Raw genomic sequence first — 26,921 nt, forward strand, 5'->3', positions numbered from 1 at the left:
TCTGAGTCAGTGTTTCCCTCTGGTGTCCCTCTGCACTTCCCTGAGGGACAGGGCTTGTCTCCACGCCCCCTGCCCCCTGCAGCCTGGCTGGTGGCTGCAGGCATGTTTCTGTTGGCATCCTTGGCAAGCGACTGAGATGCACATTGCAGCATAAACAGTGCTGGCCTGCGTGGGAGGCACAGCTCAAACGGCCACCCAGCAGTGTGTCTATCAGGGGGATTTATGGAGGCTCCCCTGGGTGACAGTCTGGGGCCCACGGGCTGCGGTGCTGCCCAGGGGGAGGGCAGGAGAGAAGCTCACCCAGGAGGCCTGGGCAGGCGGGCAGGCCCATTTCTGCACTGCCGGGCATCTGGTGGGTGGCGGATGGCTGCTTCTGGGCTGCAGACAGGACCCGACAAGGAGAGATGGTGCCTCTCTCCCGTGAGCTCGAGGTCGCCACCGTGAACCCTGCCCACAGGTAGGCTGCGCAGAATGATAGCGAACACTGTCTGGGGAGATGGAGGGCTGGGTTAGGCGGGGTGCCATGGGGGAGCCATCGGGGGTCAGCACAGGGCTGGCCGAGAAGAGGAGCTGGGGGCCAAGCTCCCGTCAGGCCCGAAGGCACAGGGCGCTTGGCTGCGCAGCCGCTGTGACCCACCAAACTTGGGCAGGGCTGCTTCAGACACATCTGGGACCTCAGGCCGTGCCCCCGAGCGAAGAGGGGTCCGGGGCTCTGGTGCAGCCTGACACCTGGGGCTCAGGCCCTGCCCTATCTGCTGTAGGGGTGCAGTGGCCCCCTTGCCCAGGCTCCCTCTGGTACCGGCCCTGGTCCAGTGGAGGGCATGGCAGTACCGGGTGCTGGACACTGGGCTTGGGGGCTGCAGGAGTCTACACCCCCAGGGTTTCCACTACGGTTGTGTGGCCTCAGTGCCTCCGTGCCCCACTCTCCCCAAACTTTTCGAGCTCAACCCCATCAAGCTGCCTCTGCAGGGCCCCGGGCCTCGCCAGGTGGCCTCCATCTGTGCTTTGGGTTCTTTCACGTGTTGTTGCAGGGACCCGGTCCGTGCGAGCGCCTGTGTGCATGTATGTGCCTGTGCACGTCTGTGCAGGCTTCTGTGTGTCTTGTGTGCATGTTGCACACATGGGTCTGCCAGTGCACGTGTCCGCGTGTCCACGTGGGGCTGCGTGCGCTTGTGGATGGGTCAGGGTGTGTGTCCGGGTGCGTGAGCGAGCGCGTAGGAATGCGCGGGGCGGGTGGGCGGTGCGCTGGGGGACCGGCGAGGCCCGTTGGGCGGGAGCGGAGCGGGGCGGGGCCTGGCGGCAGCGGGGATTTGGCCTTTACCTGCGAGGGGCGGGGGGCGGAGGGAAAGCCGGGAACAGAAAGGCGAGGGGCGGGGCGCGCCGGCCCACAGTGGCTCCAGCGGCAGCAGAGGCGCCCGCGGAGCAGCGCGGGGAGCGGAGAGCCGGGGGCGCGTGCCGTCCGGCGCCGCGAGGGAGCGGACTGGCCATGGAGGCGCCCCGGGGCCGCGGCGGGTTGGCGGCGCTCTGGTGCCTCGGGCTGCTGGGGGGCCTGGTGCGCGTCGCGGGCACGCACTACCGCTACCTGTGGAGGGGCTGCTACCCGTGCCACCTGGGCCAGGCCGGCTACCCCGTGAGCGCATCTGACCGGAGGCCAGGTGGGCGCGGCGGGCTCTGCGCGGGCGGGCGGGACCCGCTCTGATCCCAGGGCACTGCTTTTGTTTCCTCTTTAAAGTTTGCGCCCCGGGGCGGCTGACAGCGCGGCTGGAGGGAATGGGGCTGGGACAGGGCCCCCTGTGTCCTGAGTCTTCCGACATTCCTGTCCCCTCTCTGGCCTGGCTGCGGGGGCAGCTGACAGCAGATCGGTCTCTTGACCAGAGGGAGGAGAAACATCTCCCTGCCTTTGCTGGTGGGCACAGGGGCTGCACTCCCCCATGGCGCTGGCAGCTCTGGAGGTTAAGCAGGAGAGTAGGGTAGGCTCAAGAGAGAGGCCCTTGGGTTTCCCTTTCCAGGGTGCTCAGAGCCTAGGCCCCTTGGGGGAGTGTGTGTGGGTGTGGCAGGTGTCACCTCACCCCAAGGCTTGGGAGCATGGTCAGCCCAGTGGGCTGCAGGGTCAGCTGGGAGCATGCAGGGTCAGCAGCCCACGGGAAGCGGCTGCACCCCTGTCCTGGTCCATCCTGCCTCTCCCTGCAGTTCAGATGTGGTACCCATGCTGGGCCAGCCTCCTGCAGGAGCTCCTGGGAGTGTCCGTGGGGTCCATGGAGTTTGCAGTCTGGCAACCTCAGATGCGAGGCGGGGTGTGGTGTGCAGTGAGTCATCACTTGAGATGCTCTGAAGGACACCCAGCTTGGGGCAAGGCTGCGTCTCCCCGTGCAGCCTGAGGCCTGGCCACCACACCTGCCACCTGCGCCGGGGCTCTGAAGCCTCAGGACTGTACCTGGGCCACGGCCATCTGGCCAGCAGGACCAGGCAGGTCCAGAGCGGGGCTCTTTTAAAGAAAAGCGGGGCCAGGATTGGGCTCCGCTCCAGGCCCTCACTGGCCCCTGAGTGTGGCTCTGTACGGGGCATCTGGTCTCCTTGGAGATGTCAGCCCCGCTCAGCTGTCCTCTGGGCCGGTCTGTGCCAGTCTCTGCCAGAGGACACACAGGTCACTGAGCTGCAGGGCTGGACTGTGACAGAGACCCCTGCTTCCCCTAGCTTTGTCACTCGGCCAGCAGGGGCCCAGACCCCATCCCCACAGGGGAAGCAGTCCTCCCACTGGGCGGCTCAGGCAAAGCGACACTGTCGCTCCACCACTGGTGGCACTAAATGCTGTGAAACTGTGTGACATCCAAGGGCCTGGTGCTGGGTGGGGTTGGGCAGGGCTGGGCTTTGGGAGCCGGGAGCCCCCACTCTGTTCTGAGAACTGCTTGGGCTCGTGGAGGGACCAGGAGAAGGGCCTGCGGATAACGGGATGCGCTCTCCGGGGTGAGGACCTTGCGGCACGTTTGGGGGGAAGCAGGACTCCGAACTTGGTAACCACTGAGGGGCACTTTCTGGCAGGATCCCGGGGGCTTAGATTTTCCTGTAAGTGTGGCTGAGATACCAGAAGGGGCTTACTTGGGGTGGTCTCCGCAGGGGCAGGTGGTCTCCTGGGTTCCCAGCAGCGTCATGATGGGCTCCCCGAGGCACTGTCACCATCACCCAGCTCAGCAGACACCAAAAGTCCGGCGGTCTCCCAGGGGAGCTGGCCCTGTGTCTGTACAGTGATGTGTCCCTGCGTGCCAGTGTGTGCCACAGTCCTCGTCACCGGGCCGCCAAATCCCCAGCCACACATCTGAGCTGAGGGTAGCAGTGAGACCCCAGGGGCTGTCCTGCTGAACCCCGGCCTGGCTGTTCCTTAAAATAGCCCTGCTCGTGGCCTGCCTGCTCCCACCGGCCAGAGCGCTGTAGCCCAGAGGTAGTCTCAAGGCTTCAGAGCCCTGGGCGCTCAGGCAGTGCCCCGGTGCCGGTGGGAGCTGCACGGGGCGGAGCGTCTTTACCGCAGGCTGGGTGTCGGCCCCTGACTCTCTGGAGACAGCCTCCAAGCTCCCTTTCAGCTGGGGGTGCCCGCGCCACCTTGGGGACCAGCCCCCCTCCGTCCTGTCCGGGAGAGCCGGCTGTGTGCCCTCTGGCATGGAGAATGGCACAGACTGGCCCAGAGGATGGCTAAGCAGGGCCGATGTCTCCAAGGAGACCAGATGACCGTACGTTTTCTGCTGTAGTTTCAGAGTCCAAGGGGCCAATGCTCGGCCGGGGTCTCAGGGCAGCGGTCCCCCTGCCGGGGTCACCAGGTAGAGGCGGCGCGGCATGGTGGTGAGGGCAGGCCTGCATCGCGGGACCCAGGGGACTGCTGCCAGCCCCTCAGGGAGCACAGTGGCCCTCACTGCGGGTGTCAGGAGGCCAGGCGGGGCAGAGCGGCCTTTTGGGAACTTGGATTTCCAGCTTGGGTGGTCTGAGCCTCCGTGACTCTGGAGAGGCTGCTAAGATAGTCATTCACTCTGTGTTCATTTCCCATGGCTGCTGGGACACATTGCCCCAACCTGGTGGCTTAAAATCACCCAGGTCTGGTACCTTACAGTTCTGGAGGTCAGAAGTCTGAGAAGGGTGAACGTGAAGGTGCTGGCAGAGCTGGTCCCTCCTGGAGGCTCCGGGGAGCATCTGTTCCCTGCCTCTTCCAGCTTCTAGAGGCGCCTGCATCCCTGGCTGTGGCCCCGCCCTCCATCTTCAAAGCCATCTCCAAAGCCAGCAGTGCAGCATCTTTTTCTCTGTCGTGGCTGTAGATATTTTATTTATTACTGAAGTATAGTTGATTTACAATGTTTCAGGTATACAGCAAAGTGGTTCAGTTATACGTGTATATATACATTATTTTTCAGATTCTTTTCCATTATTGGTTATTACGAGATAGTGAATATAGTTCCCTGTTCTACACAGTCGGTCCTTGTTTTTTACCTATTTTCTATATGGGAGCGTGTATCTGCTAATCCCAAACTCCTAATTTATCCCCCCCCCCCGCCCCTTTGGTAACCATAAGTTTGTTTTCTGTGTCTGTGAGTCTGTTTCTGTTTTGTAACAGAACGTATAAGTTCTGTTACATAGAAGCGGCATGTAAGTGATACCATATGAATTTGTCTTTCTGTGACTTACTTCACTTAGTATGATAATCTCTAGGTCCATCCACGTTGCTGTAAATGGCATTATTTTATTTTTTTATGGCTGAGTAGTATTCCATTGCATTGGGCCCTCCTTCCTTCCTGTCTCTTACTTGTAAGGCCTGTGTGCTGACGTTGGACCCACCTGGATACTCCATGCTAATCTCCCATCTCACCTGCAAAGTCCCTTTTGTTGTGTAAGCTTCCAGGGATTAGCATGTGGGCCTCTTTGAGGGGCCATTATCCAGCTGCCCACACCCTCAAAGAGCTGAGCCTGTGCTCCTCGGGTCACAGCATGACCACACTCACGGTCACAGGGTCAGCGGCTGTGGGTCATCGGAGGTGGCTGAGAACAGCTCTGTTCTGCCACCACGTGGCCCGCCTTGGGAGTGGGGCCGGCAGGCTTTTGGTAACTCCGTCCTGCCTTGCTTTCTGAGTGTAAGTCATCTCTATGAAGGGGCCTCGATCTCAGAGCTGGAGGGACCCCAGCAGGAGTGCGTCTGCCCAAATGCCCTGCCCGCCCATGAGCAGGGAGGTGAAGGGGGAGGCCTCAGATCCTTCAGCCTTGAGCTGCCCTGCTGGGTCCAGATATTCAGACGGGCTGACAGCAAACCGTGGACAGGGGGAGCACTGGCTGGGCCTCGTGGCCTCCCACCTTGCTGCTGGCCACGGTCCCTGTCACTGTCGGTGCACCTTTGGGGGAGGGGAGGGCTCCTGGGGGGCCGAGGGGCTGGCCCGTGTGATTTAGACAGAGCCCGGGAGCACCTCTCGGGTCTAAATGTCCTGTCCTCGCAGCAGGAGGACGGTAAGAGCGTGGTCACGTGGGTGGGACTGTGGAGAGGGCGCAGTGGTCAGGGCTGCTGCTGGAGGGGCCCTAACGATGGCGGCCTGCCCCTGCCCAACCCCCCACCTTCTTTCCCAGAGTGTCCATCAGTTTGGTGTCTTTGTGGCCCACAGGCTGCCAGGCTCCCCATGTGTCCTGCTCAAGGACACAGCCCCCGGGGCGGGCTCGCCCCCCGGCCAGGTGCCCGAGGGCTTGGGGGTGCAGTGCCTCTGCGGTCAGCTGCTCTCTGAGGCCGGTGTCTGGGGTGACCAGTGAGAGCCGGTTTGAAAGCCAGCATCCCCGCTGGTGTGCCTTCTCCGCGCCTGCCTCTGGGGCCCCGTCTGGTAACGACGGCCCCTCTGTCCTCTTGTGGCTTTACCTGCCTGCCCGGCGACGCCACTCGAGACACACCGCGACTCAGTCCGTCCACCCGCCCCCTCGGACGGCACACGTGGCGCCTCTTCCCCCGAGCCTCGCTAAGCCCCTACTGTATGCCCAGCGCTGTGCTCCGTGCGGTCACTTTACTTTTCAAGGACCCTTGAAGGGGTCGCAGAGAGAGGGATCTGAGCTCAGAGGGGATGGGGTCTCCTTTCTGAGCCCCCTCGGATGGCCCGTCCTGCCGTGCCCAGCGGGTGTGGGTCTGCCTACTGTCCTCCACATCACGCAGCTGACTCTCCCGCAGGAGGGCCCTGGGTCCCTTTGTTCCCCAAGACTCTTCGGGGCTCTGTTGAGGGCCGTTAACCCTTTGCCTTCAACCTTCCCCCTGCCAGTCATCCTGGTGTCGTTGCGAGGAAGCCCCCTCAGGTCACCGTGTTCCGAGGAGGGGTTCTCTTGGTCTCATCTCCTCTCTGAGGCAGCCTCGGGGATCGGGGGGCACTCTGGGGGGTCTCCCCAGGGCGGATGTGCCTTGTGCATGGAGCAGAGGCCCTGGCCTCCTGGGTTCGTCTTGGGTCGTTCCTGGAGGGCCAGGCACACGCTCAGGGTGTGGACTGGAGTCAGGATTTCTGTCCGTGGGAAGCACAGCCTGGCAGGCAGGCTCTGGGGACCCTCCAGGAGGAGCCTGGCCGCCGTGCCGCCTTCGCTGCCCTTCAAAGGTGTGCTCGGATGGCTGGGGCTTTAGGACGGGAGCCTCGAAGGCGGGCAGTTTCGTGGGGACGGCGGGTGAGAGCTGGACAGTGGAGCTGCAGCAAATAGCGTGGACCCTCGGGACTATTAAGCAGAATTAGAGGAACCTCAGCTCCGCACAGCCCCTGGGAACAAGCCAGGTTTCCACATAGCTGCAGACCTGCCCCTGAAGTCACTAAACTTTCTCCCAGCGGAGCCAGGCAGGGTGGAATCTTCCACCCGCACTTTGAGCTGACTGTGGCCTCCTGCGAGCTCGGCCCGCACTCAGGGCCTCTGCTGCCAGGGCAGGGGTGCCCCAGATGCTTCTCTTAGACGCTCGGGAGCGGAGCATGTCTGTGTGTCTGTCTCCCCTTTTCCTGGTCTGGGAAGCTGACTGCCCTGTTGGTGAGGCTGGCGTCTGAGGGGTGTGGACCGGCTGAGGACCAGGCGTGGGCTCGTGTCCCCATGCCCAGGGCCGCTCGGTTCTGTGCTGCCCGAGCAGCGGCCTCTGCCCTCCGTCTCTCTGTGTCTCCCGGGCAGTTGGGTCCCTCCTGACGTCAGCCTCGCACACAGGTACCTGAGGCAGCCTGTTGCCTCCTGCCTTCCTGCCTGGCCTCCCCTGAGGTCCAGGGTGGTGGACGTGGGCCTGGAGGGAGGGCGGAGGGGGGAGGGGCAGCCTGAAGGGTCTTGGCATGTCTGTGTTCCTGCCGAGGTGACCCAGGCCAGGCCATAGGGCCCGGTGCTTTGGGGTGCAGCCCCTGGGCCTCCACTCCTGGGAGGGTCTTTCTCACCCTCCAGCTTCCAGCTCAGCTAGTGGGGTGGCCCCGGGCCTTTGGGCCAGCCCTGTCTGCTTCCAGTCAGCGCTTTCCTATGGCCTGCGGCACGGTGCCGTCAGAAGGGGCAGGCGAGCACAGGCCCCCTGCGCGGTGGTGGGTGGTTTCAGGTGTGAGGGGTCTTGGAAGGGGAGTGCCCGGGACCTCCACTCGGTCCTGCCCTGGGGATGTCCGCTGTGCTGGCCTCCTGAGTCGCTGGCACAGGGACCCCAGGCTGACCACCTGCACTGGTTTCCTGGAGCTGCTGAAACAGATACCACAGACCAGGTGGCTTCAGCAACAGACATTTATCTCTCATGCTCCGGAAGCTGGAAGTCAGAGGCCAAAGTGTCGGCGGGGCCGTGCTCCCTCGGAAACCCGGGGGAGGGTCCCTCCTGCCTCGTCCAGCTCCTGGGGGCTCCTGGCTTCCTAGGCTGTGGCCGCCTCCTTCCAATCTCTGTCTCCCTGTGTGTCTCCAGGACCCCTGTGTGTCCCCGAATGGGGGGGGGCACCCTTCTCCAGTATGACCTGATCTCAGTCCTTAACTAATTACGTCTCAGAGACCCTGCTTGCAGATAAGGTCACACCCTGAGGCTGTGGATGGACATGAATTTGGGGGACACTGTTCAACACAGAGCATACCCTCCATCCTACCCTCACTCAGCCTCCCCCACCCCGAGGCCTGGGCAGGGGCATCTCCCGAGTTACCAGTTTCTTCTGGGCTTGTGGGCCCCCCGAGGAGCAGCTAGCCCTGCCCTGAGAGCATTTCTGGATTTGGAGTTTGGAAAAGAGCATGTGCTCTGGGTTCAGTCTTGAAAGGCGCTAGGATCTATGCCCTCCCACCTGAGCTTGTCCCCCGAGATCTGGCCGACCCCCGCTGCTCCCCAGAGGTGGTGGCTCTTCCTCCCAGGGGCCGTCAGACGTTGGAGACAGGCCTGCCTTGTCTCCACTCTGCTCCGGCAGGCCGGTGAGGGGCTCGGCACTGTTGCAGGCAGCGTGGCCTGAGAAGGAGGGTCCCAGGTCTGGGCCCCAACACCTGGGCGGGGGCAGTGTCCTGAGAGAGGGGGGCCAGGCTGGGCTCCCTGGGGCTAGTGCAGAGCCGGGGGGAGGGGGGCGGCCTGGGTGGGTTCTGGCTGTTGACCCCCGGCCCCGTGTCCCCATGCAGACGTGGACGAGTGCCAGGTGCACAACGGCGGCTGCCAGCACAGGTGTGTGAACACGCCAGGCTCCTACCTCTGTGAGTGCAAGCCCGGCTTCCGGCTCCACGCGGACGGCAGGACCTGCCTGGGTAAGCACCCCTGTAGCCTCCTGGGCCCGGTGCCACCTCCCTGCCGGGGCTCCTGGCCTCAGCCATCCCCTGGCCCTTCTGGGGGTGCCCAGGTCTGGGAGGGGCCACTCCTGGGCTGAGAGGCCTGGTGGGGCCCCGTGGGGCCTGTCTGCTCAGAGCAGCCGCCCTTACAGTTGCCTCCGTCCTGCTGAGCGTGGGATGCCGAGGGACCCTTGCCACCCATCGTGGGCCCTGGCCAGCACCACTCACGCCAGGTTGCTGGGGCCCAGGCGGTGAAAGGGCGTGTCCTGGGCCCGGTGCTCTCCATGGAGGCTGGACCCTGGGACCCTGAGCCCTGGGACCTGGGCTGCACCCTCTCTGTAGCCACAGCTGAATCTGGCCACTTCCCCGGGGGCCTTCTGTGACGGGCGGGAGCCCCTGGGCCACCATCCTCTCCAGGGCCCTATGCAGCAGGAGCTGTGGTCGTCCGTCGGCAGGGACACAGGTCCGGCCGTGCTGCCCCAAACTGGGGAGACTGCGTGCCTGCTGGGTGGGGAGGCCCGGCCTGGGGCGGGGGCAGCATGGGGCTGCTCTTGGCCTGCAGAGTTGGACTTCCCAGGCCCAGGTCCCCCACCCCAATCTTGGGGAGCCTGGGGGTGGGGCTGAGGCTGGGGGGGAAGGGGTAACCGAGAAGCGGGGTGTTAGCCCTCAGTCCCTCTGTGGGGCCTTTTTGCCGTGCAGGACGTGCTCGATGGGGCCCCTGCGGGCACGGGAGGCTCCAGGGAGAGAAGGGGAACGCTGGCGCCCACTGGACGGAGGGTGGAGGGTGGAGGCCGGGCATCTGGCTGTGGGCTGTCCCCCGCCCCTCTCCTGGCTGCTCTGGACACAGGTCCCGTGGGCACAGGGCTCACCCTCCCTGCCTGCCGCTCTGTCTGGGAGGCCATGTGGGGACCGTTCTCTGGGGGCTGGGCCAGTGGTCACCCTCACGGGCCAGCTCTCTCCCCGGCTACGGGGGGCTGCCCCTTCTTTCCACCCTGCAGGCCCCGAGCGGGCCCGGGCGGGCTCTGAGCAGCACCCCTCCTGCAGGCCCTGCTGCTATGTGGCAGGGCGGCTCGCCAGCCCTGGGGGGCCCTCCCCGGCACAGGCACTCTCATATGTCTGGGCCGCCGCTCAGGGAGCGAGGCAGCTGCCTGTAAAGTTTCTCTGGGCTGGAAAGTGGAAACAGATGCAGGAATGTTGTGATGTTCTTCGGAACAGATGCAGCAGGGTGCAGCCCCAGTTGCTGGTCCCCCAGGTCCCCAAGTGCCCTTCATTCTCCCTTCCTCTGGGGCAGGTTCTCCTTGGAGAAGGGTGTCCCTGGAGGCTGATCCAGGGTGGGCTGGGTGGTACCCACTGCCCCCTCCCCTGCTGGCTCCTTGGTGAGGGGCCTGGGCTGAGACACCTTCCTGTCTCCCTAGACCCCCCTAGTTCTCCCGAGGGTGGCCTTCACTGAGCTCCCAGAACGGGTACACAGCACGCACAGGGGAGGGTGCCCTTCAGGGCTTTGGGAGGGATTATGGTGGCCTCTAAGAGTGGCATTGAGCTGCTAGCTTCCAGAAGCCCAGGAGGGGTGCTCCCCAGCCTTGCCCCTAGCCCCCAACCCAGCCCACCCCTTCGCTGCGCTGGAGCCCCTCCCGGAGCCTTTCCTGGGCGCTGGAGCCCCTCCCCGGAGACTTTCCTGGGCGCTGGAGCCCCTCCCGGAGCCTTTCCTGGGCGCTGGAGCCCCTCCCGGAGCCTTTCCTGGGCGCTGGAGCCCCTCCCGGAGCCTTTCCTGGGCGCTGGAGCCGCTCCCGGAGCCTTTCCTGGGAGGCGCCTGCGCTCGGGGCCCCAGAAGTCATGATTTGTGGTGCTTGCTTATTTTAAAGGGTCTTTTCAAGGTCTGATCCCAGGGCCCCCGGCGTGGCCTGCACAGCCTGTCAAGAGGCTGCTGGGACCTCACCGCACTCCCTGCCTGCCACCCCTAACCCTGCACACCCAGACCACTTGGTGTGCCCCAGGGCCCCGGGAGGTCTGCAGCTCTCTTGGGTGCTGGCGCCCACTTCCTGGTCGCTCCCACCAGAGGGCGCAGTTGAGACCCACCTTGGGCACCAGCCTCTTACCTGCGTCCCCTGGCTGGAAGTGCTGGTGTTTGGCCTGGGTCTGTCACTCTCTTTCTTTGGACTGCAACTCCCAGCGGGAAATGTACACTGCATCCCCTGCACCCACGCACAGCCACGCACGCTTGTTGGTGAATTCCGCATATCTGGAATTCCTGGGAGCTGACATGTGCAGGGCGGTCCCCAGGTCTCTTGGGAGTGGTGTGGGTTTGTCCGCTTGGGTCTGTTGGGGGCTGCCTTCCTTGTGGGGGGCCTGGGCTTTACTGAAAAGCTTCCAGAGCAGATAGGGGTCTCCTGGTGCCTTCTTCCCAGGCAGAGCAAGAAGCGTTTGCCCTAAGGGCGCCGGCCCTTCTCCCTAAATGTGCCCCTTTCGGATGCCGAGGGACCCACCCCGGCTGCAGTGCACCTGACCTACTGGTCTGGGGTGGGTAGGGCGGCCGAGCCCCTCAGATCCTGGATGAGGGGCTCCAGGTGGGGGCCCGTGGAGGGCACTGCATGGCCCCTGCCAGGCTGCTGGACTTCCTGCCTCTGGGAGGTGTGGCCTTCTCCACTTCTGCAGGACTCCCAGGGTGCAGGGCGTGGGGAGGAGCTGGTGGCCTTGTCCGTGGTTCACAGTGGCACCCTCTGAGCCCAGACTATCCTAGGGTCTCAGCAGACATTTATGGGAAGGTCAGTGTAGGAGCTGCGCCCCTCCCCAGCCCTCCCTTCCCCCACACAGGCCAGCTTGCAGGGCAGACTGCACAGCTGGAGCACAGCTGCTCGGGACCCCTCCCCGGGGCCTACTGGGATCCTCTGGACAAGGCGAGGGGTGCGGTGAGCTCTCTCGGGACTTTGCAGGCAGGCAGGGAACAGACCCGGGCACCCCCGCCTTCAGAGCTTGGAGTGAGGATTATAGAGATGCTGGAGGGTAGGAGTAGAGAAGGTGCCCGCAGGGATGTTGACAGTCCTTCCTCGGTACAGGGTGGGAAGGTCCTCTGTGCTGGGAGCTCTCAGGCTGGTGCCACATCATGGGGCCCCAAGGATCTGGGAAGTCTTTAAAGGTGGTAGTGCTGGGGGGGGGTGCTTGAAACAGATAAGGGGAGCCTTGAAACACTCTTCGAAGTTGCCTCAGAGGCAGGAAGAGGACAGGAAGTGCACAGTCTTCTTGCATCCCTCCCTTGCAAAAGATCTTCTGGAAATAAAACACAAAAAGGTTCAATTCTTTTTTTTTCTAAATTTTTTTTGTTGTTATTTTTGACTGCTTTGGGTCTTCGTTGCTGCGTGCGGGCCCTCTCCAGCTGTGGCGAGCGGGGACCACTCCTAGTTGCAGTGCTCAGGCTTCTCATTGTGGTGGCTTCTCTTGTTGTGGAGCACGGGCTCTAGGCGCCTGGGCCTCAGTAGTTGCAGCTTGTGGGCTCAGCAGTTGTGGCTCACGGGCTCTAGAGCGCAGGCTCAGTATTTGTGGCGCATGGGCCTAGTTGCTCCGCGGCATGTGGGATCTTCCCGGACCAGGGCTCGAACCCATGTCCCCAACACTGCACCAGCAGGGAAGTCCCCAAAGTTCAATTTGTAAAGTGAGAATTTGCAGGAAGGATTTTACCATCAGCCCCGAGGCCCCTGAGTGGCTCACATCCCACCCTGGCTGCCCTTGGCTAGCCTGGCCCCAAGAGAAAGAAGCAGAGGCAGCCAGGCATGCTGGGGCGCTCCATCGCCAGGGTGCCCTCCTGGGTTTGCCCCCCCCCCCCCCCAGGCTCTGAGGTGGGAAGGGCAGGGCCGAGTGAGGCCCAGGGCTGGGCCAGCCTGCTTCTCACCATGGCCCCTTTCCTTCCCCAAACTGTGGGAAATGGGGCTACCGAGAGCAGTGCTGGGCGGGTGTCTGGGAGTGACGTTTTGGCTTTTCTGCGCCATCTTGCAGGGCGCCCCAGGCAAACCCGCAGAGACCTGCTCCCGGTCCTTGAACACTTGGTGCCGGGAAGCCCTCCTCGTCTGGCCCAGAGAGCCTCCGGCCCAGGGGTCCCTTCTGGACCCTGGCCTCGGACATGGCTGCTTGCCCGCATCCATCATGGTGTCACTGGCTCAGTGATGCCCCGGGCTGGCCACCTGGGAGAGGTGGGCTCTCCACCCATCCCCTCCTCCCCTCGGCCTCAGGCCTGTTGGGCTTTTGGATGGACGCTGGGGAAGGATTCTTCTGTCAGCACGCACCCCCTGGCGACCGGCTGCCCCTGCCCGAGTGCCCTGCCCCTGGAGTTAGGTGGGCCCCACTGGGTCCACAGCACGGGGAGGGTCTCCGCGCCCCTGCCTTCCTGTGGGGTTTTATCACAGGTGCGCCATGTGGCCTCGGGGCAGGCGCTCCCCCAGGCCCGGGTCTTCCCAGTGAGGGGCTGCACAGGGCCTTGCAGGCCGTTGTTCCCCGGCTCCTCGGAGGAGAGGCTGCCTGGGTCCCTGGAGGCTTTGCTGACAGCATGCGGCGTGGGTGCCAAAGCCGCAGGCAGCAGAGGGGCGGAGATCGCCAGGCTTGTCTGCAGAGCTCATCCCTGCAAACCACAGATGCAGTTCTGGGAATGTCTTCCAGTCCCCTCCAGACCCGGAACAGGCTGCAGCTTCTAAAAGGGAGTGTGTCTTCCCTGCCCCCGAGGGGCCGCTGAGTCAGAATGGAGAGTGGGAAGGCCAGCCCTGCCTGAGGACCACCCTGGGAGGGCACGGCTGTGCCTGAGACCAGGCCCCCGGAAGTGCAGGTTGCCGGCGCCCATGGGTGATGGGAGGGTCACACCCCAACCTGGGGAAGCCAGGGGTAGCGGCCCAGACCCCAGCTGGATGCAGAGGCCCAGCGGGGAAGCGAGGGCAAAGTGGGGCAGTGGCAGACGGCCGGGCGGGGGCTGGGGGGTGTTTAGAGTCCGTGAGCTTGGCAGAACCAAGCGGAGAGCAAGATGGGAGCAGGGGCGGTTGGCGGGGGGCAGCCTGTGATGTTGGGACGGTGCCAGCCCCTGGCTCGTGGGCAGGGCAGTGCATCCATGCTGCGGGTGAACCATGTCCCCGTGCAGCGCGGAGGCCCCAGCCCGAGGGTGGGCGCGGGGGGCAGGACGCGCAGGCAGAGTAGCAAACCGTGGGCTGCTGAGCGGGGCAGGAGTGGGCAGGGCCCAGGGGAGTTTCCCCTCCTGGCCAAGCCAGGGGGCCACCCGCTTCCTGTCCCACCGTCCTGGCCCTGTCGCCAGCAGAGGGCTTCCTAGAAGGAAGGGCTGCAGGTGGCTGCTGACCCCACATGGTGTGAGGCTCTTGGGACCTAGAAGCCAAGCCCGTCGAGGGCAGTAATTACAAAACCCTCGAAGCCGCTGGCTGGGGTTGGCAGCTGGAGCAGAGTGGGCTGGCGGGCTCGGCATGCTGCCGACATACTTGCCCTCACCCCACCGGCCTGCCAGGTACAGCCACTCAGCTGACCAGCTCGGGCAGGCCGGCGTGCCGGGCTCTGAGACCAGGGCCTTGCCAGCGAAGGCGCCTTGGAGATCAGCTCTCCAAGCCCCCCCCCGCCGCTTCCTCCATGGCACTCATACGCACCTGTTGCTAGGCTCCAGCCCTGAATCCGTGCCCAGGTCCCAGGTGCTGCCACCTGCACCTCCAGGAGTGGAGAGCCGCTTGCACAGATGGAGCAGGCCCTCCACCCTGTAGGACAGTGGATTTCTAGAATGTCCAGTTTCCTGCTCAAGTAAAGGCCCCACTTCCCTTGAAGAGCTCGGTGCCTCACAGCTGGCCCCCGGCTAGACCAACTCCTGCTCGTTGAAGTGGAAGGGAAGTTGAAGTGGAAGTTGAAGTGGAGTTGTAGCCCAGCTCTGTTAAAACCCACGAGTCCCCTGGCCTTGGCGTTTGCAAACTGGAAGTGAAGGTGCAATAGTCAGCTCAGGCTGCTGCGACAAGTACCACAGGCGGGGCGGCTTCTACAACAGCAGTTCGTTTTCTCACAGTTCTGGATCATGGTGCCAGCCAGTTCGGTTCCTGGTAAGAGCTGCCATCTCCTCCTGTGGCCACGGAGACAGAGACAGAGACAGAGAGAGATCTTATGTCTCTTCTTATAAGGATACAAATGCTGTTTGATCAGGGCCCCACCCTGATGACTTCATTTAACCTTAATTACCCTACCCCCAAATACAGCCACATCGGTGGTTGAATTTTAGGAGTACGCATACGAATTTTAGGGGGACACAAACATTAATTCCCTTCGGGGCTACGGAAACCCCTTGTCTGCCATTTTCTGATGGGCTGTCAGCTTTGCTTCAGGTCTGAGCCTGGTTCTGATTTGCGGGACCACCCAGGCATGGGTCAGTGCTATGTGGGTTCCATGGCCAGGTCTCACAGTGACCCGAGGGGCCTGGAAGCTTCACCCCCAGCTTTGGGCGCTGGTCACGCAGAGGCTGGCTGTCTCCTGAGCTGCACAGCCCAACGCCCGAGTTGTTCAGCTTCCTGGCAATCCAGGGCACAGGGTGCTCAAGGTGATGGCATGGGGCGTGGCTTCCTCGTGTGCACAGCTTGGGAGCATCCGGAACGTTGGGACTTGTGCAGCAGAGCAGTGAGAGACAGGCTTGGGAGGGTGCGAGGCTGCATGGGGAGCCGGACCCCTCCGTAGCCCCCACCCGCCTGGGATTTCTCCCCCGGTGGGCTCCTGTGGGCCCGGAGTTGGGTTGCCCTGGGTCCGTCTTGGGGGCTCTGCCGTCTGGAAGGGCTGCTTTCCAGCCGTGCCACAGCTCTGTAGGTCGTCCTTGCTGCTGTGGTGTCTGCCCAGCCGGCTGCCCTGCCCCGGGCTCCGAGCCCGTCTCTCCGTGTGCCTGCCCGGCGCTGCCAGGAAGGGCTTCTGATTCCTATTATGAGCTCTGAGCAGGGATGCAGTTGGTGTGAACACGAAAGGGGCCCCAGGAATGGGCCGGCTCAGGCCACGCTCGGAAGCCTCTCTCCGGAGTTGATGGCGGTGCCTTAAGCAGAGCTGTCTCAGGAGAGGCAGGCGGGGCCTCGAGCGTCAGCAGAGTCGGGGGTGGGTGGCTGGACAGGGGGCCCAGAGGCTGAGCGGGATGTTAGACGTGGCCGCCCTGTTTGCCTCCGTTCCACCTGGGACTCGTGTCTCTGCTGCGCCTCCCCGACACGCGGCAGCCACACGACACTGCCACCCTGGCTATCCTCCGCACCCCAGCAGGGCTGGCTCGGCCCCGGAAGGGGACCCGGGCACGGGCTCCTCACACACTCGCCCCATGTGGGAACTGGCAGGATCGTGAGTGCTGTGTCTTGACTTTGGGGGAACATACTTGCTTTGAAGGAAGCTCTGCTTTTGGCGGACAGCGTGGGCCTGGGCTGCTCCGAGCCCTGAGGCCGCTCACGTGCTCCGCGTATCGTCCGGCTGCTCCCGGACCCACTGGCGTCGGTGGTGCGGGGCGTGCCACTCCTGGCCCCCAAAACCCATGACAATAAATGGTCTCTCCAAACTTGGGCCCTGAGGCCAGTGGCGCCCTGCAGTCTGTGATGACAGCACAGGTGGCATCTGGGGGTGAAGCCCTGCCCCCTGGCGGTCACAGTGTTTTAGTACCAGGCCTCAGGTTTGCTCTGGTCCAGGCCCGCTGGGCAGTGGCCTGCGCCTCCCCAGGGCACAGACAGTAACACATTCTCAAAGCTTTGCTGCAGAGCACGGGGCCTGTCCCTCCCTGACCACGAGGTCACTACCAGTGACTTGAAGGAGGCACGAGAGTCCAGGTGCCCTCTCTGGGTGCCCAGCCTCTCTGAGTGGGCCCCACCCCCCGCCAGGCACAGCCCCAGGTCATCCACTCAGTACCTGGGCACCCACTCGGCCAGCCTGACCTGCAAGAGCCTTGCCCTGTGTGGGCCTGAGCATGAACACCTGGACCCCTGGCATCCTGGGAGCGGGATGCAGGTCCCTGGCTCTGTGGCCTTACCAAGTGCTGTCCCCACAGCTGCTGGGAGGAGCGGGGACTGTGTGAGGTCAGGTGGGGGTGAGGCCTGGCCTGGGGTGGGCAGGAGCTGCACTGGTCCGTTAGGAGCTGGGGGCCAGGCCCGCAGGTCATGGTGGCCATCCACGGAGGCCCACGCCTGCCCCTCTGGCCTGGCCTGATAACCTAGATAGTGGAATGTCGGGGTCTTCGCCAGCCCTTGCTGGCCTGCCACCTCCTCCAGGGAGCCTCCCAGCCTGCTCGGACTCTGAGCCCTGGACGCCTTGGCTCTTAGGGGACCCCGGTGTTTTGCATTCTGTGCTGGGTGGGGCTGGGCTTCCATCGGGGTGGGCGGCCTGCTCTGTGATGCCTCCCTACACCCAGTCCTGGGGCAGGCTGGGCCAGAGGGTCCAGATTCGGACCACGGCCCTGCGTATCCTGTGTGTGGGCCGAGAAGCAAAGCCAGGCCCACGAACTGGACAGGAACAGTGTCGCCCTCTCAAAGCCCCTGCTTCTGGGATGTGGACAGAAAGGAGGAGGGGCTTGGAAGGGCCCGGAGTCTTCCTGCAGGAGGTGCTCTGTGGCTGCCCGGGGCCAGGCCGTCGTCCTGGGCTGACCTGGCTCCTCTCGGGTCCCCAGCCATCAACTCCTGCGCCGTGGGCAATGGCGGCTGCCAACACAACTGTGTTCAGCTCACGGTGACCCAGCACCGCTGCCAGTGCCGGCCCGAGTTCCAGCTCCAGGAGGATGGCAAGCGCTGCATCCGTGAGTGCCACCGGCGGCGGGAAGGGGAGGGCCAGGGCTGGGACTCCCACTGGGACCCCCGTTCTGCACGCACCCACAGACCTGCCCGGGAACCCCACAGCCTGAGCCCCTCCCTGCCTTGCTGCTGCTGCTGGAGGGGGGCCTCAGGGACAGCAGGGGCCCCCTCGGCTGCCGAGAGGCTGTGAGGCATCGTCCAGCCCCTGCGGGCACCAGGGAGGAAGCCTGTCAGGCTGGCTCTGGGGTCACACATCTTCGGGGGGCAGGAAGCTCAGGACGGGGATACGGGGGTGAAAAGGAAGGGCATCCTGCATGTTCCCCGGTTCTGAGGCCCACCTTCGGCTTGGCATGGGCACGTGGGACCCCAGCCCTGGCCCTTGGGCGGAGGCGGCTGCCCAGGCCCCGTCTGACACCTTGCCCTGGGGTCGCAGGACTACCTGTCATGGAAGGGGGTGCTCTTCTGATGGAAAAGGTGGAGCAGGTCTGGGAGACCCCTGAGAAGTGGAAATGGGGACTGGGGCAGGGCAGGTTCTGAGGGAGTAGCTCTGACCATGCCCGGCCTCTTGGCTCCTGGGTCAGGAGTGTGGGTCTGAGGGGCCGAAGCCGGCAGTGACGGCAGAGCGGCACAGGGCCCGGGGCTGGGGGTTCCGACAGGAGAGGAGGCACTGGGGGAGCTGGCCGTGAGCCTGCGGCCTGACCAGCGCTGGCCTGGCCGCTGCCCTGCTGTCTTCTCTGCAGTTGTTTGGGGATGCCCGGGGCTAATCTTACCCCGAGTCCACTGTCCAGCCCGTCAGGCCAGAGCAGGAGGGGTGAGAGCTCCAGGTGGGGGCCTCACGAGAGGCCCTGGAGAAGGTACCCTGAACTGCCAGAGCCCCCCATCTCTTGCCTTTGCCTCCATGCCTCCTGGCTGCGGCCGTAGGGAGGAACCCGTGTACGGATCAGAACAGCGGCTGCATGCACACGTGCCGGGCGCTCCGGGGCCTTGCCCGCTGCGAGTGCCACGCAGGATACCGGCTGGCGGCGGACCGCAAGGCCTGCGAAGGTAAGACGCCCTCCCTGCCCTCGGGCTGGTCCAGGTCAGCTGTGCGGGGCTCGCCTCCTTGCATCCCCCTGCACTGGCCTGTGGGTGTGGGGCGGCCCCTGGTGTCACCCTTGGGTGACCTGGAATGACGCAGGTTTATCTCCGGGGCTGGGGGGCAGGGTGGGGGTGGAGGGTAGAGAGCAGGGGCAGGAACCCAAGGAGCTGCTCCCAGCGAGAGTCTCATGTCGGCAGGAAGGCAGATCTCAGGTTGCCTTGTTATTTTTATATGTTTCTCGTGTTACCTAAGTAGTACCTGCTTGTTAGGGAGACAGGAAAGGGTGAGGGAGGAGAGAGGAAGCAGCGTCCCCGTGACCCGGGTGGCGGCCCCGTGGCGGCGTCCAGGCGTCTCTACGGCTTGTTGTTCGTGGGCACGTTTAGCATCACCCCAGAGCCCGGTCGGACGCAGCTCTCTAGAACGCGCTCCCACCTCCTGGCTGCATGGGTGTCCGCTATGCGGTGTTTGTTAGTTTCCCAGTCATGGGACTCAGGTGTCCCTGCTCCTCCCTTTACAGGCGGCTCTGGACGAGCAGCCTTGGGGAGGGGTCTGTGCGCATCCCCCGTAACTCTGAAGCGATACGGTGTGTCCAGGGCAGGCAGCAGTCATTTTCCCAGGCATCCTGCCGGATGGCCATCAGAGAGACGGGGCCCGCAGGTGTGGAAGCTTGTGGTTCCACGTCACCACCAGGAAAGCATTTCAGGCATCGTTGCCAATGTGACGTCCTGGCACTCTGGATGGAGGTGGCTTCAGAGGGTGCAGTGGGAGACGGGCCTGAGGGTCAGCTTCGTCCCGTGGACTCTTAGGGGTGGGACCAAAGCAGTTGTTGGGGACACTGGGATTTGTGTCCTGAGGCCAATGCCACGTGGCTGCGGGGAAGAAGCTGGTAGCCTCTCCCTCGATGTCAGCGTGCGCTTTCTCCGGATGGCCCCCCAGAGGCTGGTGGTAAAAGGCTCCTCCTGTGCCCGGTCCTGGATGGGGGGAGGCTTGGCGAGGGCGGGACATGCACACCTCAGAGACCGCGGGCTCAGAGAGGTAGAGCCCCTCACCTGATGCTGCTGGTGGGGCCTGAGCCCAGACTTCCAGCCACGCCTTCCTCGCCCTGGGAGGGAGCTCGGCTCTATACCTGGAGTGTGATGGTGAAAACACAGGTGCTCAGAGGGTAGGTGGGAGAGGGCCCTGGGGCCCTGGGCCCTGACCCCTCTGCAGAGACCACCCCTGGGGGCCGAGTCTCTCAGGCCAGTGGCCCAGAGCCCCCCACCCCACCCATGTCTCCCACCCAGATGTGGATGAATGTGCCACAGGCCTGGCCCAGTGTGCCCACGGCTGCCTCAACACTCATGGGTCCTTTAAGTGTGTATGCAACGCAGGCTACGAGCTGGGTGCTGATGGCCGGCAGTGCTACCGTGAGTGGGCAGTGGGCAATAACACCACGGGGCGTGGAGGGGCCTGCGGGGCAACACAGCTCCCCAGTCCCAGCCCACCACGGCTGCCAGCTCGCTTTGGCCGAGGGGCAGAGATTCCTTGTCAATCAAGGGCAGTGCTGGGCTTGGGGGCTGCGTGTGGGCCCCGGGAGGGTGGGAGGAGGACGGGAGACCCCAGGAGGACAGAGGGTTCCAGAGCCCGCCTGGCCCAGGAGCTCTGTGCTGCCTGTTTCCCAGCAGGGTGGCAGCGGCTGGGGCCGGGAGGGCCGTGCTGGCTCGGGGTGTCACCCCAGCCCTGTCCCACGTCCCTGGGGCGGGTCTCGCCGCAGGGATCGAGATGGAGATAGTGAACAGCTGCGAGGTGGACAACGGCGGCTGCTCCCACAGCTGCAGCCACAGCAACACAGGGCCCGTCTGCACCTGCCCCCGCGGCTACGAGCTGGACGAGGACCAGAGGACGTGCATTGGTGCGCGCCGCCTCCCTCCCGGGCGCCCCACCCCCAAGCCAGGGACTTGCTGCTGCCCTGGGTCTGCACCTGGCCTTGATGCCATGATGAGGACGCGCCCTCCCATCACCCCCAGTCCTGCCCCGGGTGGAGGCGGGAGGAGTACGAGGGGGCCTAGTGAGAGGCAGCATCGCGACCCACCCTGCCAAGCGCCCACCACACCTCCACCTCTGCTCAGCCACCTGGTCAAATGCCCACGTGCCGGGAGTAGCACCCGAAACACTGTGGTGTGCGAGCACGCCCTCTGCACGGGGAGACCCTGCTTCCGGGATGACTCCCCACTACCCTCCAGCCCCCAGTCTGCCCCCACAGCAGGCGGGACGGCCCTGGGGCCGTGACCTGTGTCTTGCGTGTGTCTGTGTGTGCAGGACCAGGACATGAGTGCATGTGTGAGTGTGTGCGAGTACATGCAACTCACATGTAGGTGTGTGCGCGGTTGTGTGCATGGGGTTGCATGAAGGTGTGTGTGGGAGCCTGCAGGTGTGCATGGGTTGTGTGCAGGTGAGCGTGTGGTGTGCAGCTGTGTGTGTGGTTGTGTGCATGTGGCGTGTGTAGGTGTGCCTGTGGTGTGTTCATGTGTGCGTGTGGTGTGTGCAGGTGTGCATGTGGTTGTGTGCAGGTGTGCGTGTGGTGTGCGTGTGGTATGTGCAGCTGTGCATGTGGTTGTGTGCAGGTGTGTGTGTGGTATGTGCAGCTGTGCGTGTGGTTGTGTGCAGGTGTGTGTGTGGTATGTGCAGCTGTGCGTGTGGTATGTGCAGCTGTGCGTGTGGTTGTGTGCAGGTGTGTGTGTGGTGTGTGCAGGTGTGCGTGGTTGTGTGCAGGTATGCACACACTGGTGTGCTGTGGAAGGATGCACACGCGGCGGGCACCTGGGTGCCAGCCGGGCTGTGGTGTGTGCCCTGCAGATGTCGATGACTGTGCCGATTCCCCGTGCTGCCAGCAGGTTTGCACCAATAGCCCTGGCGGCTACGAGTGCAGCTGCTTTGCCGGCTACCAGCTTGGCGCCGATGGCTGCGGCTGTGAGGGTGAGCGGTAGGCAGCTGTGTTGGCTGGGGAGTGGGTGCTGGTTGGGCCCCTGCCATCGGCAGGGCTGTGGGGACCTGCCCACTCCGTCCCCCGCCTGAGGTCACTGTCTTTTTCTCGGGCTGGGCCTGCACCCCTGGCTGCTCCCAGCCTGGCCTCCCTCAGGCAGTGCACCCTGTCCCTCTGACCCTGGGCACAGGAGGATGGCTGTGGCCTGGGTATCACCCAGCAGGCACTTGTGCAGCGGGCAGGGCTGGGGCAGGAGGGGCCCCCGAGACCCCGACCCCCGGAGGACAGGCGCCAGCTGCCCTGGGTGTGCCCGCAGACGTGGACGAGTGCACCTCCGGCCGTGGCGGCTGTGAGCACCGCTGCACGAACTTGGCCGGCTCCTTTCAGTGCTCCTGCGAGGATGGCTACCTGCTGGGCGAGGACCGCCGGGGCTGCAGCCGTGAGTCTCTGCTGGCCACCATGGGGACCCCACCCTCCTGGCTGGACGGACCCCACTTCTGTCCTGCCTCTCGCCGTGGGACAGGCCGGGGGCAGCAGAGCTGGGGGGAGGGGCCGGACAGACAGGCGCCCCCAGGCAGGGTGTTACTCAGGGGCCCTGGAGTCGGCTCCTGCCCTGCCCAGATGAGAGGACGGACGCGGTTCCCGGGACCGAGGGCAGCGTCCAGAGGGCCAGGGAGCTGCTCCTGTCCCCACACCCGCTCCGTGCTCAGGGTCCCTAGGGCCAGCGTGGGAGCCAGGACAGCCGGAGTAGACGTGGCATGGGTCAGGGCCTCAGAACCCGGAGCCTCCTCTGTCCTGAGAAGTAGGGTCAGGAGTGGCTGGGGTGAGAAGGGGCCCTGGGGTGGGGCTCAGGCCTGGAGCTGCCTCTGGACACTGAGGGCCAGGGAGTCCAAGCCCGGGGAGGCCGGGGGGGGGGGCGGCAGGGGCTCAGGGCCCTCTGTGCTCCGCCCAGCCCTGGAGATGCCCGAGGTGGGCCTGGACGGCCACCTGCCCCTGGTGCAGCCCCTCCCGCACATAGCGGTGCTCCAGGACGAGCTGCCCCACCTCTTCCAAGATGACCACGTCGGGGCTGAGAAGGAGGCGGCGCGGGGCGAACACACACTGCAAGAGAAGTTTGGTGAGAGGTCGCCCGTCCCCAGGGCTTCTCTACCAGCGCCCCCTCCGCCCGGCTGCTGCCCACCCTGCGGTCTTGGGTGTGAGGAAGGGCTCCCGTGAGGGCCTCGTTGGACCAAGGCGCAGAGAGGCCAAACTGCTTGGTCAGTTTGCCCAGTGCGCCCGGGGCTGAGCCTGGGATGGGGCCACTAGCTCTCTGCTTAGAGCCCTTCCCGGCCCCCCATCTGGGTCCCACGTCTCCGCTCGCCCACGTGGGGCCTTCACAGCCTGAGGACGTCCCTTGTGCCCCTTCTCCGGCCTGGTGCTGGGCGGGGTCCAGTGCCAGGGGCCAGGCTCTGAGGCCCCTCTCCCGCTGTGTCCCCCAGTCTGCCTGGACGACTCCTTTGGCCCAGATTGCAGCTTGACCTGCGCTGACTGCAGGAACGGGGGGACCTGCCTCCCCAGCCTGCGTGGCTGTGACTGCCCCGACGGCTGGACCGGGCTCATCTGCAATGAAGGTGAGGCTGCTGTGAGGGCAGGGTGTGGGCGGGGCCCCTGAGCCCCAGGACCTGCGCAGCACACACAGTTTATGCCTCCCTGCCGGCCCTGGGCAGGGGCTCCACAGGTCCATCTGTTCACTCGTTCACTCGTTCATTCAGGGTCTCTTGGCTTCCTGCTCCTTACCAGGCCCTGTTCTGGGCGCTGGGAGACCCCAGGGGCTAGCAGGGCCTGCTGTCTGCCCCTCACAGATGTCACGGTGGACGGGGGTCCGGCGACAAGCCAACAACTAAGACATAAAGAGCAGCGAGCGGGTGGGCCAGTCATGCCCGAGTCCCAGAGGGGAGAGGTCGCCTCCCCGGGCCACGCACCAAGTTGGCAGCCGAAGCACATTTGAAAGCTGCTTTTGCAGGCTCTGTCCAGAGCCTGTCCACGCCCTGTCCAGCGACCCCAGTAGTCGCAAGGGCCGTAGTGACCGTGTCTGAGGGTCTGCCAGTGACCCACTCTGAAAGTGCTGGTTGAGAAGGTGGACGTGTCGGAGTTCAGAGGGAGAGGATGGGGCAATTGATTAGAGATGTCTGCCGTGCCCGTGGGCAGGGGCAGGGAGCACGAGTGCCATCGGGTGCTACTCTGGGAAGTTGCTTTTGAACTGGGTGGCTCGACCCCCAGGAGGGTGTCTCAGTGTCTCTGGAGGGGCTTCTGGGCCCCGAGTCCTCCTGCGGGCCAGTGACCCTTGTGCTTCTCTGTGTCCCCTGCAGCTTGTCCCCCAGACACCTTCGGGAAGAACTGCAGCTTCTCCTGCAGCTGTCAGAACGGCGGGACCTGCGACCCTGTGACGGGGGCCTGCCGCTGCCCTCCGGGTGTCAGTGGAGCCCGCTGTGAGGACGGTGGGTGCGGCCCCTCCTGTGCCTCCAGGGTTGTCCTCTGGGTGGAGGGGAGGGGTGGGCACTACCTCTCAGCTCCTAGTCTCCTCTCTTCTGGGGGAAGGATGAGACCCTTTAGTGGAAGAGGCATTGAATTTTCTACGTCTGATGATTCTCCTGGGGTCTGACTATAGCAGGTGGTGAGGACTTGTTGGAAGAATAGCACTTTTGTAACAGGGTCCCCGGGGAGGTAGTGAGCTCCCTGTTCCTGGAAGCATTCAAGGAGAGCTATATGATGGCTGGGTGGGATTTGCAGAAGGGAGCACGCCCGGGCTGCGGCTGCACGGGACGACATTACCATCCTTTTTAACTTGGGAGTTGCAACATTTCTGGAGGAACTAGAGTCCACATGAGTTTCCCAGGTGCTTGATAACTTCATCTTAAAGTCTTCAGAACTTTAAGTTTCTGCTTCTTTTGCTGGCGGATGTCGCTAACATATCAAGGACTTCCTGCCTTAGCAGCGGATGGCAGCAATCGGTGGACCCGTCCCCTGCCCGTGGGAACTCTGCGGGGCAGGTTTCTAAGCCCCGGGGCGGCCAGGCAGGGCTTTCCACCCCCTCCCTCTGGTCACCTTCTCGGCTTGGTTAGCGTCCCCGCCCATCTTCCCCTGCGATCTGCCATCCCTCTTCTGCCGAGGCTGAGAGCCCACTGCCTGTTGGGCGCTGTATGCGTGATGGGCCCTGACGGACCCAAGGGGCTGCCGGCAGATAAAGCGTCTGCATTTTAGAGCTTCTGAGCTTCTGCTCATGACGTGGTGTGGCTTCCTGGAGACCAGGTCTCAGTCGGGGTCCTGTGGGTAAAGTGTGCCCGTGCAGGTGAGCTTGAGGACGTTCGTCCCAATTCTCGGGCCCCGCACTAGTCTCCTAGACTCCAGGTGCCCCGGGCTCGTGGCTGCTTCCCCCCAGTCTGTGCCTCTGGCCTCCTCTTCTCGTCTCCGGGCTCCCTCTCCTTTCTCTTCTAAGGACACTTGTTGGGTTGGGCCTGCTCCGACAGTGCAGGATGGCCCCACCTGGTGATCCTGGTGGGTAGGATGTGGACGTACCTTGGGGTCACCATCCAGCTCCCTGAGGCCCTTCAGTAGGCAGGACGGGGGCAGGACAGAGCTGGAGGGGAGCGTTTTGGGAAGGAATGCCAGAGCCCTGTCCTGGTCCTGGGCCCCCTGAGCTTGGGCCCATGTCCTTCCCTCTGTGAGGCCCAGAGGTTCAGGCTAGGTGACCACCGAGGGACAGACGTCAGGACGCTGCAGGTGCCGGTCAGACGAGGAGGGTGGGCTTTCTTTGAGCGTCTCCCATGTGTGTGCTGGGGACGTGCTTGGCATCCCACTCTGGCCGCCATCCAGGCCGCAGACCCTAGGGGCACGGGCCAGCCAGGGCAGATGGCCGCATCCACGGGGTGCACTTCGTGGCTGCCCTGCCCTCGTGATGCCCTCGCCACCCCCGGGACCCTCCCTGTTTGGGGTGCAGGGTCCTCGGGCTGCTGGGGGCCCAGGTCTCTCCTGACTCCTGTGCTGGTCCTGGGGCCCCTTGGAGCGTCTCCTCGGGCGGGGCCATGTCCAGGTGGGCAGTCAAGAGGCTCCGCTTCCCCCAGGCTGCCCCAGAGGCTTCTACGGCAAGCACTGCGCTAAGAAGTGTCACTGTGCCAACCGGGGCCGCTGCCACCGCCTCTACGGGGCCTGCCTCTGCGACCCGGGGCTCTACGGCCGCTTCTGCCACCTGGGTGAGTCCCACTGCCCGCTGGCCGCCCGTGGCCGGGGGGCGGGGCCCCAGCACGGGCCGGGTGCTTCCTGCCCGTGGTCCAGCTTGTGTTGGACTGTCACTGTTTACAAATGAGGATGCGGGGGTTCAGCAAGTGCCCCGGCTGGGGTGTGGGGTCTGTGGGCTCAAAGCCACGTCCTCTGGACTGCACTGGCCGCCAGGGTGCCTGTCCGGGTGGGCGGTGCCGGCCCCAGCCAGGCTGGTGGGTGGGCTGAGCGTGGGCAGGGGCAGGCCTCCCTCGGAAGCTCCAGGACATTCCTGGCAGCAAGTCCTGAGCCCCCGGTGGGGTCACCGCTCTCTGCGTCCATAGACACCTGGGATGGGAGAGGCGGTGGGATGCTGGCTAAAGGCAAGCAGACTTCATCCTAGCAGCTCTTTGTAGAAGGATTGTGTGAGGGAGGCAGTGAGGACCTGCGCGTTTCCTGGCTGGGAAGTGCCTCTCTGAGACCCTGTTTCTCATCTGTGGAATGGACACAAACCAGCGGCTCTGCGTGGGGTCCCGGAGACCCTGGGCTGGGGAGGGTGGGTGCCCGCAGGGGGCAGGCCCCTCACGGTTGGTCCTGGGGTGCAGCCTGCCCTCCGTGGGCCTTCGGGCCGGGCTGCTCGGAGGAGTGCCAGTGTGAGCAGCGGAACACGCACGCGTGTGACAGGAGGGACGGCAGCTGCGCCTGCAAGGCGGGCTTCGGGGGCGAGCGGTGCCAGGACGGTGAGTGCAGAGCTGCGGAGGGAGGGCCTCAGGGCCGGCGGAAACCTGCAGACCCCTCTTCCCTCTCCCCCTGCAGAGTGCCAGCCGGGCTTCTTTGGGCCAGGCTGCTGGCAGGCGTGCACCTGCCCCCCGGGCGTGGCCTGTGACCCCGTCAGCGGCCAGTGTGGGAAGCAGTGTCCTGCCGGCTACCAGGGGGAGGACTGCAGCCAAGGTGAGCAACCAGCCCTGGTGTGCGGGTGGGGTGCAGGTCATCTGGCCCGTGCTGGGCTCCGGGCACCAGAAGTGCTGGTCCTGGTGGCACCTTGACCTGCCATGTCCCCACCCTGGTCACGCGGCGGTGACTCAGCCACAGGTCCGCCTGTCTCTGTGCACCCGAGAGGGCGGGAACTCGTGTGTGTGTGTGTGTGTGTGTGTGTGTGTGTGTGTGTGTGTGTGTG

The 26,921-nt window shown here is 64.5% G+C and overlaps 1 protein-coding gene and 1 long non-coding RNA gene across 2 annotated transcripts in view; one reads left to right on the plus strand and one right to left on the minus strand.

Annotated features, from left to right (window-relative positions):
- MEGF6 (multiple EGF like domains 6) overlaps window positions 1-26,921 on the plus strand; it is a 97,576-nt gene that overhangs the window by 57,933 nt on the left and 12,722 nt on the right. The window contains 13 exon segments of the mRNA XM_027110441.1: window positions 8,575-8,697; window positions 17,351-17,476; window positions 18,393-18,515; window positions 19,833-19,955; window positions 20,303-20,440; window positions 21,385-21,504; window positions 21,828-21,950; window positions 22,464-22,628; window positions 22,990-23,121; window positions 23,860-23,988; window positions 25,612-25,740; window positions 26,350-26,484; window positions 26,561-26,695. Coding sequence (XP_026966242.1) covers window positions 8,575-8,697; window positions 17,351-17,476; window positions 18,393-18,515; window positions 19,833-19,955; window positions 20,303-20,440; window positions 21,385-21,504; window positions 21,828-21,950; window positions 22,464-22,628; window positions 22,990-23,121; window positions 23,860-23,988; window positions 25,612-25,740; window positions 26,350-26,484; window positions 26,561-26,695 — 1,701 coding nt within the window.
- Window positions 4,399-10,896, minus strand: LOC113622289 (uncharacterized). Its single transcript, XR_003433475.1, has 2 exons — window positions 10,815-10,896; window positions 4,399-7,738 (listed from the first exon to the last, which is right to left on the minus strand). It is a non-coding gene; the product is annotated as an uncharacterized LOC113622289 (long non-coding RNA).

This window comes from Aethalodelphis obliquidens, unplaced genomic scaffold (genome assembly GCF_003676395.1).
Source record: "Aethalodelphis obliquidens isolate GAN/ISIS:26980383/991018 unplaced genomic scaffold, ASM367639v1 scaffold9, whole genome shotgun sequence".
NCBI classification, from domain to species: domain Eukaryota; kingdom Metazoa; phylum Chordata; class Mammalia; order Artiodactyla; family Delphinidae; genus Aethalodelphis; species Aethalodelphis obliquidens.